The 15,962-nt window shown below is 35.2% G+C and overlaps 1 protein-coding gene across 4 annotated transcripts in view; it reads right to left on the reverse strand.

Moving 5' to 3' along the window:
* The window catches only part of VPS13B (vacuolar protein sorting 13 homolog B), a gene marked incomplete at both ends in the record, with an annotated part of 598,760 nt that overhangs the window by 67,716 nt on the left and 515,082 nt on the right, over positions 1–15,962 (reverse strand). For all 4 annotated transcript variants that reach the window (XM_084230016.1, XM_084230015.1, XM_084230017.1 and 1 more), the window contains 3 exons: positions 8,656–8,817; positions 14,059–14,408; positions 15,621–15,802. In XM_084230016.1, the coding sequence (XP_084086142.1) occupies positions 8,656–8,817; positions 14,059–14,408; positions 15,621–15,802 (694 nt within the window). The remainder of the gene's footprint in view (positions 1–8,655; positions 8,818–14,058; positions 14,409–15,620; positions 15,803–15,962) is intronic.

Below are 15,962 nucleotides of genomic sequence, written 5' to 3' on the forward strand. Positions count from 1 at the left end.
AGAGACAATATATGCAAATTTAACTTGTAATGTCTTCTTTAAATTTATAATATTTAGTAATTGTACTATGTACTTTCATTTTATAATAAGAATGTTTCATGGAATAAACACAAAGGTTAAACAAAAATGGGAAGAATTGGATATGAATGTGGACCTCAAAGTTGGCCTCACTTGAAGTATACTGCTAATAATCCTCTCCCCTAATGTTCTCCTATTTTATAGTAGGTTTCCTTAGAGGTCATTGGGAGGTGAAAGGGGTGGAGGCAGTGGAGACCAGAAGCTATTCTTAATTAACAGTCCAAATGCATTAATAATATATTGAAGCATATATTTTGAGTTCAGAGGTTCTGCTTGTGTGTGTGTGTGTGTGTGTGTGTGCGCGCGCACGCGTGCGCACACACACGCTCATAGCATATACAACAGCATTCAGCATAATGTAAAGAATATTGTGAATAATTTTTATATTTTTAAAATAATTAAGCTTTAACATCTATGTTCTTCAGAGAAATGTCAGAAGCTTTGTGAGACAGCTCAACATTTATTTATACAGTGACTATTTGCCAAATGTCTATTATAAGCAAAAATACAGGGGTAGATATTGTGGGAAATCACTTTATTAAAGTGTCATGGGATCTGGATTCCTTCCTCATCTCTCCTTGTAACACTTTATGCCAATTAATAATTCCCCCTCTTTTCTGCATTAATTTTGCCACTTATTTCTTCTAAAGAAAAAAAATAATAAAACTGCATATACACTATGTTCTACAATTATGAGCCTGCAGAATAAAGCAACTTCAGGGTCTGAAAAAAAAAGAATATCTATTATAGCATAATTATAATATAGCCCTCAGTTTTAATAATTATCTTGTATCTCTTTCACAAGAAATGTCACAGCATTTAATAAATTTAAATCTAATAAATTTAAATCTAATGTTGAAAAAAAAAAGAGAAATGAACATGTTTAAATTTCCTCCATTTAAAACCCTTATTTGACCCTGCAGTTTTCTTTAGCTAAAATCCATCATGTTAAAAAAAAAAAAAGAATTCATGCATATTCTATTTCCTTACCTCCCATTCATTTCTCAGATCACTGTAATCTCATGTCTATCTTGCCACTGAAAATGCTGCTTTGAGCCATGAATGATCTCCCAGTAGCCAAATACAATGGTCTCTTCTTTTTAGTTGTCTCACTTTACAATCTCTTTATGGCATGACAACACTGATAATTCTAGAACTCTATGTATTCTCCTTTTTTGGCTTTTAGGACATCACTGTACTGGAGCTTTCCTGATATGTCTTGGTTTTCCTAATACCACTTGTTACATTTCAGTTGATCTCATTCATTTGCCGAACCCCTAAATTCTACTGATCCTTATTTCTATAATAGTTATTCTATGTTTATACCACTATTTTGTTCTTTGGTTTTTATTAGTTTTATCATGAGATGCCTGAGTGTGAACTGCTTTGAAATTCCTGTTTGGAGTGTTCTTAGCTTCTTGGGTTTACACATTTCTATCTTTCACAAAATTTGGGTAATTTTCTGAAATTGTTTAAAATTTTTAGCCCCATTTTCTCTTATTATTTTTGGATTGCAATTATTTATACATACACTAGACCTTTTTAAATTGTCCCACAGATCCTTGATGTTCTATTCATTTTGTTTGAATCTACTTTTCACTCATTTCTTCAGACTGTATGATTTTTTCAATCTATCTTCAAGTTTATTAACATTTTTTTCTTGACAAGTTGTATTATATTTCTATTGCTGAGTAACAAATCAACACAATTTAGCAGCTTAAAACAACACACATTTACTATCTCATATAGCTTATCTGGGTAATCTACTCAAGGTCTCGCAAGACTATAGCTGTGGTGGTCCTCAAGGCAAAGTCACAGAAAAAAAAAAGAAAAATTCACTCCGTACATATTATTTGTTCAAGGTTTCAAGTCTGCTCCAAAATTTGCCTGCCTTTGTTCAGTCTCCAGAGCCCTCAGGTAGTTGTTTTTGTTTTTCTTAGAATTTATAACTATTATTCACAGAAAGATGTTTGTTAGGCATTTACACCAATCTATGACTTTTATCTTGGTTCATGTTATCACTTCTCTCACTCCTGACTATGTACCCCTGTCCATACCACTCTGTTCATACTCTGTCTCCTCTAGACTGTCCTTTCAACTATACCACAGGAATCTTTTCCAAATGCAAATGTGAGCCTGGCATTCCTCTACTTAAACCCATCAGTAGCCAAAAGCTGTCCATTACATGCACTATATCTCCTCAAAATGAATTGCCATGCTTTTTAGAACTCTTCCAAAAGATGGTACACTTGACCTAGCTCATACTTATGAAAAACAATTGCTAAGTATTCAGGAATTTTGTGAGCTGGTTCTTAAATCATTGGCAACCTGAAATCAGCTATGGTGGCAGCATTTACGCCATGAAAATTGGCCAATCCTACAATCAGGGCATTTCTACCACTGCCATCCAAGAGCCAATGTACCAGCACACACATCTCTTCAGCAAGGCATGCAGTTTTTATGGCTGAGTTATTCTGAACAAAATCTCAATCTTCCTGAATGTGACATATTTATGTATTTCCGTGGTTCTACCTGATGTGCTCCTTCCTAGTGTCTACTATGCCAATTTCTACTCATCCTTTAAACCCAGCCTCTGTGGAAAGTCAACTTTGACCTTGCTGGGCTTATATAATATCTTGCCTTTCTGCCACCACTGATTCAAGATGGTATTAAAATTGCTGCACACAGCCTATCAGGGCCCTCATGGCCTTCACTTACTTTCTCCTCTTGCAGTTCCACTACTCTACATTATAGCCAAATTAGTCAAGTTCCTCTGCTATTGCATGCTGTTTCATGCCTCTATGGCTTCCAAACATGTTGGCTTCTCTTTTTGGAATACTACCCTTGTTCTCGCTTCACCGTCCTAGTTAACTCTTAAACACTTCATTTACAGATTGAAAATTAATCAAGGGAGATTTTAGTTAATTTAAGAGAGTGAGATTAAATAAGCATCTACAGAGAATTAATGGTAGACAAGGACTGTGAGTAGATTGACTCAGGACTTGGCTGTTAGGTAATTTAGGTATTATTTAATATGTAAATGGGGAAACTAAGGTTTTTGGACAGGAAGTATAATAATCAGAACATTATTTAGGAAAATTATTCAAGATATAGTCTGAAAGGTAGACAGGAGTAGGGCAAAGCCATAACTAATAATCGAAAAAAAACTATTGCAGTAGTTCATTTGAGAACAAAGATAAGCATTCTTGATATATCACTACATTTGACACTTTTTCAGTTAGTATTTGAGATTCTTACCTTTAAGCCTGCATATAATTTTTTCAGAGTTTTTACTTAACTTCTCAGATTCAATTATACCTTTTATTTTTAAAAGTTGAAAAAGTATGTTAAAATGTAATACAGTGGAAAAATAACATCTTGACTCACCACTCAGGTAATCACTGGTAATATTTTGATATATCTCCTTTCAATAGTTTTCTACACATTTGTTTCTGTATTGTTATGATCATGTTTTTATAAAATTTTATCTCCTGCTTTTCTGACAAATATGGTAGCACTTTCCTTCTCTATGTAAAAATGTAAAAGTCCATAATAATTTTCCTTAAAGATATGCCAGAATTTACTTACCTGAAATTTTGGTGTTTAAAAAAAAATTTTGCTACTCTAAGTAACACTGTTACCAATATTTTTGTGTGTGTTTTAATTTGGATTATTTCTTGATAGTAGATTACTAGTAGGAGATTTACTGGGTCAATGGTTATGGTCATTTTAATAGCTATGATGCTTCTTTAATAAATTGCTTCCAGAAAAGAAAGGATCAATGTCATTTACACTTTCAGTGTGTGACAGTGTCTTCTCATTTGTCCTTTCTAAACAAAGTTTAACAACCATGATATGTCATGTAAAAGCATAGGTGAACATCTGAAAATTTTTATTCAACACTTTTGCCAGTACAGTATATTTCCTTGCCTCCCTAAGTCTGCTTTTTAATTTTTTAAGTTGTGAGAGTGGCAACAGGAATGTGCTGTTTCTGTGTAAGTACTTGCGCATTATAGAAATGGAAATGGAAAGATAACTAACCCAGAATTAGTCTAGCTAATGAAATTAATAACTAATTACTGCAAGGTAGGCAGATACTAAAAATCTGTTACTTTCCCTTCAAAGAGGAAAAAAGGATCAAACCTAACTTTAAAGAATTTTTAAATTTCAAAAATAGACCTAAAGAACTTTGTCTATACAATGATAAGCCCAGAATAAGTATGTTTAAAATATTTTACTATTATTTGATGAGCACAGGTTGACTATATAAGAGTTAGATTTAAACTATTATCTGTCATTTAGCCATAATTTCTGAGACATTTTATCAAAATATTCAAGGTTAGGAAAACTATTTAGATCAGAGTGAAAACAATTTAATATCTAACCTCTAGGTGACTGAATTTTGTCTACCGAGAGATCTTAAAGCAAGGATTGGCAAACTCTGGCTTGTGGGTCAAATTTGACACGCCACCTAATTTTGCATATCTGGTGAACTAAGAGTGGTTTTTGTATTTTCAAATGGTTGGGAAAAAATTAAGAGTATTTCATGATGTGTGAAAATGATTGAAATTCAAATTTCAATGCCTGTGAATTAAAGTTATACTGGAACACAGACACATGAACATAGCTGCTTTTGTGCAGCAAGAGTAGCTATGACAGAGAGTAAGAACCTGAAAGCACAATCAGTATCTCCTATCTGGCTTTACATAGAAAAGGTTGCCCCACTTCTTACAGTAATGCATGATTTACATTTTTAATCACTAAATCTGATTAGATAGTATTTCCAGATGCTCTTCGAAATTCATACCTTGTTGTATTTTGCATTTTCTAAACATCTGCCATTTTTTCCCTGAGTTTATGAAACTTTCTATTACATCCATTTTGAAGAAATAATTTGTTAATTTATATAATTCTGTCTAGAGTCCATTTTCACCTTACTTGATGGTCTGGTTACTAAAATTATGTCATTGGTAGCTAGAATTTAAAACTCTAAACCAATGTTTAAACTATAAATTCATTGTTTTGAGGGTAAAAGTAAATGTAAATTCATACATGGGAGGTAGAGACACTCCTATTTTAAGCAGTTTAATTAACAAATAGTGTACACTATTAACCAGAAAGGTTAGCTTGAATAGGCTATACACAAATCTTACTAATGAATAAGGTGCAATTACATTCAATTTGGGTAACAAACCTTCTCTTGACATTGAGCTACACATACTGTCCATTTTCTGGGAAAGATTACCTAAACTCATATTTCCAGTCCTAGATTCAACTCTATATAATGTGAAGTACTTCTCTGAAGACTAATCTCTTGCTGGTTATTGTTCTCATCCAACCTGATCTGAAGTCTACTGAAGTGGGATATTTAAGGGCCTTTGTGGTGGCACATTATGACTGTGCAGCTGAATATGTTCAATTATTCCCTGGGAAATAGTTTTGTTCTTCATTTGTTTGTTTAGGCAAGAATATCCAGCATTTTAAGTGATCCTACCACAGAACATGTGTTAGAAACTATAAGGAGCGTTTATAACTTTTCAGTTCTCAAAGATTTTCCAGCTTTGGATTTCTGGAATTGGTTGTGTCCATGTTTCTTCCCATCCTGTTGGGACTTATTGTTGTTAGCAACCTCCTGTGTGGTTCTAAGATATGTTGACCTCTTTGAAACCTTTCCAGGTGTCATTGCCACTTTCTTGATCTCTGCAATATAAACTACATTGTTTAATGGAGTTAAATTCTATGAACTTTAGAAATCCTCCCTGAGACTATGAATTGACTAACACCCATAAACATGCATAGCATAAACATGCAGACACAAATGTTTCTAAAACCAAGCCTGCTGGGCAATGCAGGATATGACTTGGTGTTTGGAAAAAGGAACAGTTTGCTCAATTGTGGGTCTGTGACTACCTCCAGGTGCAGAGTGAAGCTAAGTGGCTAGTTTTTCTGAACCTCACACGTAATCTCTCATTACAACAGGGCAGAATTTGCAATCATGGATGTAAAGAATTCCTTGAAGACTTTCTAGGGCCAATAAGACCTCTGGCTTTAGAGGGTATAAAACATACTTCCCTCAGCATAAATAGATGTAGTACAGAGACACAGTTTTTACAATTTTGTTCTGAGTTTTACCCTGAAGATTATAATGACCATTGCTCATCTTAAGTAGAAATAAAAATGAATGGCTATTTTGTCTCCAATTTGTCATTAAAATGTTCTTAATGCTTTTGGTAATATAGTTAAAAGTTTGCAAGGGTCCATACTGGACTGAGAATCCCATATTAGTCTACTTTAAATGTGGATTATTATACTAATGATTTCTCAGCCCTTCTCTGGAAACTTCACAGCTTGGTTATTCTAACAGACAAACCATGTGGCCAAAACCTAGGAGAGTCTGGAATAGTGTGGCATTCACACTATACTGACAATCAAAAGATAATGGGATTCAGTCCCAACTTTATCACTATCTAACTTAATGTTTTTATTTGTCTCCTTATCTATCAAATATGCATAACAAATAATACAGACCACACAGGAATATAGTGAAAACAAAACCAGCAATAAATAAAAGAAGACCTTGAGAAAGTGTTAAAGTATTCATATGAAAGGTTTGACTGTGGAAAAGATCATCCATTCTTTTCTGTTGCTCTCCTTCCCACCCAGAAGCTATACATCCTTACCAGGAAGAGCACTCTGTTTGTATGATTCCCCTCCCATACTGGCTTCAGGGTCCAGGGAATATTGAGGCCCACAGTCTATGCATCGTAAAATGGCTGAGGGAGAGTTAAGTTTCTTTTGTTTTGCTTGCCATTGGCTAAGATCTGCAGCATTACTGCAGCATTCAGAGGTTTCTTTCCTGCCATTGCTAGAAATTGCTGGGAATGCAACTGCCATAGAAGCCTTTCAAAACTCTCAAAGATTATACAGGTATAACCTGGTTTGTCTCTGGGTGTTAGGAACTTCAAGTGTTAATTTTTTTGGTGTATGTATCTGTATGTTCTCGCTCTTGAAACAAGAAAAAATATGAACAGAAACCTCATTTTGAAATAAACAAAATGTCCTTTAACTGCTACATGGAGCCAACAACTTAAAATCTCTAATGGGAAATGTTTCCAGAAGAAAATTAGAAAATAAAGGCATTTCATTCACTCTAAAACTATTAGTGTAATATCACGTTGAGAAACTTTTGTGAAAACTTTCATTTAAAAAGGTTTTATATAGTACTGTCTTGTCAGATTAACTAGAATTAAATATACTTAAGAATTGTAATGTATCTACTTTTCCAAATTTACTTCAAATGGTGTGGCAATATGATGAAAAAGAAGTAAAATCAGAATCTAGCTACTGGGAAAAAAAAAAAAAAAAGCAAGAGGGAGCCGGAGGGTATAACATATTCTGAAGCTGGTCTATAGGCCAGATGGGAAAACTTGTTCTCTAATCTAATGACTTTCTTTTAATCACAAGCAGACAGTAGTTTCCTTATTACCCAGAGTCTTAGAAATACATTATTCTTGAGAGTACTTCCTAGGATTTCTTTTACTCATTTAAGATCACATCTTTGTGTTTAATTCATCCTCATATTATCCCTGCAGGGCACATCCCTCTAATTATTCCCATCTAAAGTGACAGGAAAATGGAATTACACCACTTGGAAAACAGATATCCTTTGCTTTGTCTTTTCTCAACACTCTCTTGGACATATTTTGTCATTGTGCTTACTTCATCACAGATCACGAGCTGTCCTAGGAGGGCGAGAGCTATGACTTCCCTGGCTTTAAATTCTGAGTGTCTAGCACATGCCTGGCACAGAGTACGCACATGGTCAAAATCCGAATTAAACAAGTAATAATAGTCAACACATAATTCTTACAATATATCAAGTACTATTCTAGTACTTCATGCATATTAGCTCCTTTAGTTCTCACAAGCCTGGGAAATGGGTACTATTTTTTTTAAAATTTATTTATTTATACACGCACTGGATATAGTCAGAAGCATGGGAGGGTGAGAGAATTCACCAGAGCCAGAGCGGGGAACAGAACAGGCAGACTGACGAAATTCACTGCTGAGGGGAGCAGCGGGCGTGGCAGGAGAGGTCTGTTACGCCATGTGGGACCCTCGCTGGTGGCTGGGGATCGAATAGGCGCCGCAGAGGCTGCGGGCAGCTTCACAGCCCAGCGCTCAACCGCTGCGCCACCAGGGGAGGCCCGAAATGGGTACTGTTTTTAAAACCATTTTATATATGAGAAAACCAAAGCACAGAAAATCACGCAAAGATACATAGAGCCATGATCCAAATCTGTGAACTGGGGCTCTACAGACCGACCTCATAATCACCACAGGATGTTGCCTCAATAGCACCATGCTCGAAAGGAGAATGTTCCATTCCCAAACTAGCATGGATGTACTGTGTGCTCCTCTCTAAACATTTCTGGGTTTCCGTTGGATGTAGCTACACTGTGTGGCTCCTTGGGAGACTTAAAAAAGAAAATAACTGGACACAGGCACACAAATGCAGTATAAAACAAATCCCCAACCTTAACAATTGCTGTGATTGTAAGGCTGTTTCTCAAATACCTGTGGGGATTTGTGAGAACGCCAGCTGTACTGGTGACTACGGAGACTCGCCAGTAGAATATTTTCATCAGTATCCACCTGGCCAAACCGCAGTGTCTCCTGTGTGTCATTACAGATCACAAAATGGCTGAAGACCAACTCCTCTACCTCAGGGCATTTGTTCTGAAAGAAAAAGAATACGAAAGCCAACGTGCATCAGATTAATTGCAAGATGTTTGGCAGCTGTCTGCCCAGTGGCGATTGTTACAACACAGAAACACTAAAAGATCTGTTGTCATTAGCTCTGGTATACAAAGTATTCTATACTTCCAGGATAAGCACCAAAAATACCTTAAAGAGATCTTAAATGTTCCAAGAATATGTTTTGATTTATACTCCTGCAAAATAAATCATACATACAGAAGAGTAAAAGAACAATAAGATCCCTCAAACTTTTAACATTTTAAAATGAATTAACATGTACTGGGTAGTACACATTTTTAAACAGAATACTGGAGGCTAGAATTACCATGTCCCTGGCCTTCTAAATGCAACAATCAAGACCAATTACCCAAGCCACAGTTTGTACCCTACAGAAAGTAAGGATCATTTAGGTATACATCCTCAGATTCGTTAAGGGGAAGGGTGAGGGTGTGTTTTGTGTGTGTGCACACACGCATGTATAAATCTGCTTAGGGAGAGATGTAAATAAAACCATAACATTCCCTCTATTCTTAAGAGGCTGAACACAGAAAACAGATCAACTCTAGAGTCAGTGTAAGCCAAGTTGTAGTTTTCAAAGAAATGTAAGTTGAAAAACAGTTGTTGGTATCTGTTTCAGCTAATAGTCATCAATCAACGAATGTCTTCCATTAATCCACTGAGGCTCAGCCAGTTACTAGTATGTTCTGTGTTGATACCTCCTCCTCAACATAATGGTATCTCCATTATGTTGTTGTTCTAATAGTAGTATATGTTGTTACAATAAACACTGGCAAAGTAATAGAGTGTTTCTGTGCTTATGGGTTAAAAAACAAATATTTTTGTAAACTAAAAGAATAGCTAAATAAATAACTTGGGAAGGCAAGAGAAAAAAAATCCCGGAGAATCAATTTACAAACAATGAGAGGTAACACGTAACTGGTGGGTCCCCAGTTGGCCTCAATTTCCCAGCTATGGATATAACTAACATCACAATGCCATGCTATATTTACTGAGAGAAAGGAGAAAAAAATGGGCTGTCACTCACAAATACAGTGATTTGAGTGATTATGAAGTCTGAAGCCAAGAAGTCTATGGAGGAATGTACTGGAATCCAGCCTGAATTAAGACTAGACTAGACCTAGAACCTCATCTAGAACAGAATTATTTTGGGAATTAGAATCCACTTCTAGACATCTAGCCCCCAAAGTGGGCAGACAGTGCTCTGTGGCTGCAATAAGTTAGGTCCCAAAGTAGCTCATGATTCCAAACGCCAGTGAGGGCTTCTAGCCCTCACCATTCTCTGTGAGTAGAGTCTTATTTGATGGCTACACTGATCACCAAAGGAGTCTCTGGCTAAGTGAGACCAAAGTGATTATAATCAACAAATATGTTGTCTGCCATTGAGTTTCAGATGTCCTGTTTGGTCTGTCTCCCATCACATCTTGAGCCACTGCCCCTCTGCTCACTATAGCCTAGCTCTGCCAGTCCTCTTCTGCTCCTTCAATACTATTCTAGCCTCTTTTCAATTCATCCAACATGTCAAACTCTTTCCTACCTTGGTGCCTTTCCTTTGCTTCCACCTCTCATCCTTCTCACTTGACTTTTATCTACTCAGCTTTCAGGTTCCTATTTTTTTTTAATTTTTTTTTTATATTCCCCATACAATTGCAACCCCCTTATAAGGGGGTCAGGTTCCTATTTTTAAGACATTTCCTTGGATAGTTTTCTGAGATTCTGCCCAGACCAGGTTAATCCCCCTATTTTATGCTCATAACACTCTGTATTTTGCCCTCACAGCACTTATCCCTATTGGGATGAAATTATTAGTTGTATGACTCTGGGTTTAACATTGTCCTCATTATTAAGACTGTATGATACATAAAGGCAGGAATCAGGTCTGTATTATTTACAATTTTGTCTCTAGTATGCAGCATATGAATAACAGGTAAAGTCAGTATACAAACACATGAGTAAATTTAACTTTTAAAATTCCAAATATAATATATTTTCACTGTAGAGAAATTAGAAAATATAGAAAGCATGGATTTTTCCAAAGTCTCTAATTTTGTACTCAGATAATAGCTGTAATATTTTGGTGAATTTTCTTCCCCCAACTTATTTCTTTTGAGAGTCCTATCTGTTCTTATTCTAGTCTATCCTATCCAATTTTATTTTATACATTTATCTAAAAACCTTTACTTGAACTAGAATCACAGTGTATAATTAGTTTCGATGATATCTTCCCATTTAGCATTATATAATCACCAAAAATTACTTTCATGTAAACTTTTTTTCTTCCTTTAGGTCCAACAGTGCAAACATGAAAAAGGATATGTATGATTGGAAACTCCCATCCAGATAGACATTCTGACCCAAAATTGTTTTCATAATGTGTTGGGATCAGTTTGTTGGTAAAGTTCAAGTTACTAGAGGGGGCCTGAGTAGAAGAAAAAATTTGTTATTCCCTTCACCTTTAAGACTGATCGTTAATAAATGATGAGCATTTTATGAAAAAAATGTAAATGAAAAAATATATGGGAATTGTTTACATTTTCCTAAGGAATAATCAAAATTGTCAAGAGAACTCTTTCTCTACTCCTTCATCTGTGAAGTTCATTATAGTAAGTTTAAGCATTTCTTGGAATATTTTAAATTCTATTATATAAAAAGTATGTACACCATTATGACATCATATAGGTTAAATATCAGAATGCTCACTCAGATTTATGATTAAGAGGTGGCTTCTATTTAAGATTCGTGCTAGAGTGCTATAAAGGTTTTACAATTAAAAAGAGGTATCATTTAAGACAAGACACACAAGAATAACCTTGACTTTTAGGTAAAATAAAAACCCTCTTTAAGTGTTGTTTTGTCTAAACCTGGGGATGTGACATAGAAATTTAAAGCAAACTGCAAATGGCAACTGGACTCTTAATCTGTTTTCACAAAACATTAATCACTTACAAAAGGGAAAAAAAATCTACAGCCAGAGAAATCAGACACTGATGAAGGCTTCTGTTAATCTTGACCTGGTGATCTAAAAGTGAAAGGTCAAATTGCTTCATGTTTCAACTGTCTGGTCCATCCACATTGGATAAATGACTTGTCTCAGATATGAGTCTGATAAAAAGTATGTGGAGAACTCAAATAACCTGTCTTGCTTATTAAATTCATATTTCTCATTGGCAACAATTATACTGTATATGAGCGTTATATATACAATAAAGTCCAAGCTTGGGAAATGAAACTTCTCCTGTAAAGGGGATAAACCAAATTCAGAACATCTTAGAAACAATGAACTTAATAACCCTCTATAAGCCATTTCAATGTCAAATGTCCTATAATTTCAAAGTAGAGCATTTCTGTATTTACTTTAGAATACACAGGGTTAGATGCCTACCGCATTAAAACTTGGTGGCAAGTACCCTTGACATGGGAGGAAACAAGAAAATTACAGCAACAATTACAGAAGTATATCCTCTTGTGGCTCATGTTAACATTGCCAAATCCCTGTATAAATCAGAACCAACTATTCATAGAATGTACCTGTCAGCAATATGCTACGTGACATATGGCTCTACTTAATCAAATATACAATTCCATTAAAAAAAAACTCAGAATATTCCTTCAAGGCACTGTATTAACCAGTCAGTCATTCACACTCTGATGTGGTTTGAAACATTTAAATATTTATGCACCATATTTTATTTATATGTGTAACTGTGTTTAAGAGAATGTTTTTACCTTGGGAGGAAACTGGTGTTTTCTGAAGGCCATTTTGCAGTAGTTGTTACACACGAGTCCTCTTATAATGGCCCTGATACCAGGACAAAAATATCCTGGGTTTAACTGCTCTATCAATGACTCTTTTATATTTTGTAGGTTTGTTTTTTATTAAATGCATTGTTCAAAATATGACAAAAAACAGAAATTGGAGCCATGAAGGTTTTTTTCACATCGCTATTTGAACCAGCTGCAAAGATTTAGATCACACTAGCTCTTATTTTACGCATGTCCTTTGCAACAAGAAAACCATGGAATGCCCTTAAAAAAGAATTTTAAAATATAAAACAGATGTGTTATCTTCTTTCCCTTTGCTATTGTAGTGCCATGTTAGGTAATTAATTCCTTAGTCTTGTATAGGTCTTCATGCATATAAAGAAAAGAGTTTATTCCCATAAAATCTCTTAAGTTAGAGAACTCAAGCCCCTTCACTTCTCCCCCTATACAAGGGCAGTGTGGGATGAAGGTCCAGTTTACCAGGAGGACTAGCTCCACACAAATGTAAATAACACATCAGAGTATGGCGAAGTATCTCCACTTCAATAGCAACACAAACTTTATGGAGATACAGTTTTACACTGATAATAGTAATGAAAGCAGAATTGATTTGTTCCTAAATTGCCGAGCATAATATTATCCACACGTTCTCATGAAACTATTTTCCTGTTAGTGGACATGGACAGGTTCCCCATGTAAAACATGCCATTCATCATAGACTTATGCCTTCATTCCTTTTTTTGCTATGGCCAATTTCTGAGAAGAGATGAAAGTAAAATGTTACTAATCAAGAGTCTGATTCAAAAGATCCACGATGGTAGGAGAGACTAAGACTGTATATATTACACAATATTACACACATGAAGATGCTGATGGGCATTAATATCTGCGCATGGTGTTCCTCTCACTGCTTGTTCTGTTTGAAAAAGATGAAATGCTAATTATCAGAAAGGCTTACACAGGGAGATGAAGATGTTGATGGGCATTAATATCTGCGAATGGTGTTCCTCTCACTGCTTGTTCTGTTTGAAAAAGATGAAATGCTAATTATCAGAAAGGCTTACACAGGTTCTTCATTTCTGCAATGGATGCTTCGACAACTTGATACATAGCTAAGTTGAAGCTTTGGCAAACTAAAGCCATAATACTTGGAAAAAAATTTCTGGGAATATGTTACTTTCCACACAGATGTGGTACATTAGTCACAAAAATGTGGGCATGGTCTCCCATGCATGTGTAGAGAACCCATATTCTCCAAAGCTTTTAAAAATAACATGTATCACTTTGCCAAAATAGAGAAGGCCCTAAATATTATGGTGCCCATCAAATTCTTCATTCTCTCACATTTTTGTTTGTGCTTAACTTATTATTAGAAGTGATAATTAGAGGGACTAGAAAGATCCCATGGACAAATTGTAAACAGTTCTAGAATATGCATACCTGTTGCCAAGCTTGTACTGCAGTATTCAGAGAATGAACTATATGTTGTCCAAAGTTTACAAATATAGAGTCAACTATGATGGTGCAGTCAAGAAGCTTTTCTACAGCATTGTTCGAAACTGCAGTCTGTCCAAAGATGCTGAAGGGTTTGACCATGCTTTGCATCGTGACATTTCTGTACTCAAGAAGCTTACAGTCTACTTGAGCTGAAAACCGTATCTTCTGAGAGAGAGAACTATTATTCCACTGTTGCAGATATACGTGGGGTTCTCTGAAGGAAATAATCATGTATTCTAGTTCAGAAGGCACATTTTTATCAGAAATAAATGGCTGTAGGTATTGTGGTGGAGCTGTTGAGAAAACAAATAAGAAAAACAGCAGCTGAGGTAAGTCAATGTTTTATAGGAATAAAAAGACATTTAAATTATTAATTTCTTGGCTAGTTCAACATTAACTGTTTAGTAAATTCAAAATTCCCTTGAGGATATTACAATATTGCAATTGCCTTTTGATATTGCAAAGAAGACTGTCTTGTTCTATCATCAAATCTGTTAAATATGTAATCGTCCAAAAGTTATATTCACGTTCACAAACAAAAATCTGATAATAGAACAAATGAAATGAAGAGTAGGTACATATCGAAGGAGAGTTTTATAGAAGTACTCTGTATCTACTAACCAAATCTCAAAAACAAAAACATGATTCAAATAGTTAGAAATAGCAGGTTAAACTCCATTTTTGCTGAAAAGGCAAGATGCTTAACAGCAGCTGTGTTTAGTTTTAATCTGATTTTCCCCCTTTTTCCATTACATGTATGTTGAAAACCTAATATCTGAATCAAAATGTATTAACTAGAAAGGTTTGGTACAGACTTTTAGGAATCATTATTCATGTAACATTAGTAAATTTATAAAAGGTCACTTTTGACGGGTGGCAAAATTTAATCTTTATAAACTTTAAAAAATGCCAGTCCTTTAAAATATTTGCAAATTTGTCCATCTTTTGTAGAAGGTATTGATGCTTTTGAAACCAGTTAATATCAAGTACTTTTGGAATCTATATGCCTTTAATGTAATGACTCAGGATTAGAACAAAAACAAATGTATTTCTTTCAAAAGAATAATTTAAGTAACAGTAACATCTTCACATTTTGTAACTTCCTTGAAAATTCTCATTAGAAAATATGCAAAAACAACTCAGTAGAACTGGCAACCTATATAATAGGTACATAAGCTAGTTCAAAAGTGAGGGGTATACCCATCATACAAAATTAACTTCAGAATAATTTTGCCAGTGCTCACTGGTAAGGGAAATGGACTTATCTTCTAAAAAGTTTCACAACCAGGGGCGGGGTGGTCAGTAGGAAGGAGCTTTGGGTGGAGAACTGATTAACAATCACAGCACTTTGAAACATCACCAATACATAGAGTGGAAACCCCTTTGAGCCTTTTTACTTCCTCTAAGCAAATTATCTAGGTAAAAATGAGTTGTGTCATGGCAACACTTAAGACAAACCAATAAATATTCAGTGGATATTATTTTGAAGATGAAGTAAAGAGTACCTGTGCCTAGTTGGTCAAGATGATGACAAAGATGGAACTCCAGGTGTGTGAACTGGAAGGAAATGCAAAGAGATGGGACAAACCATGGGGTAAAACAGGAATCGACTCTGGTACAGGCAGCCAGGGCTGTTGGAGTTACGAGTTGGTCACAAGTGCTTTGAGAACCAGATTCACTTGCAGAGCTATGGGAAATAACAAAAGAAGTTCAATAACTTAAAATATGAAATGTTTTTCTTTACGGGTTTTTAAAGCTAGTACCCATGATCCTATAGTCAACATGTTTTCATCAAATCTTGTGTATTAATTCATGAGTTATCTATAATTTAAAAAATTAACTTCATT

Source organism: Talpa europaea (assembly GCF_964194135.1).
Source record: "Talpa europaea genome assembly, chromosome: 3".
Classification (NCBI taxonomy): Eukaryota; Metazoa; Chordata; class Mammalia; order Eulipotyphla; family Talpidae; genus Talpa; species Talpa europaea.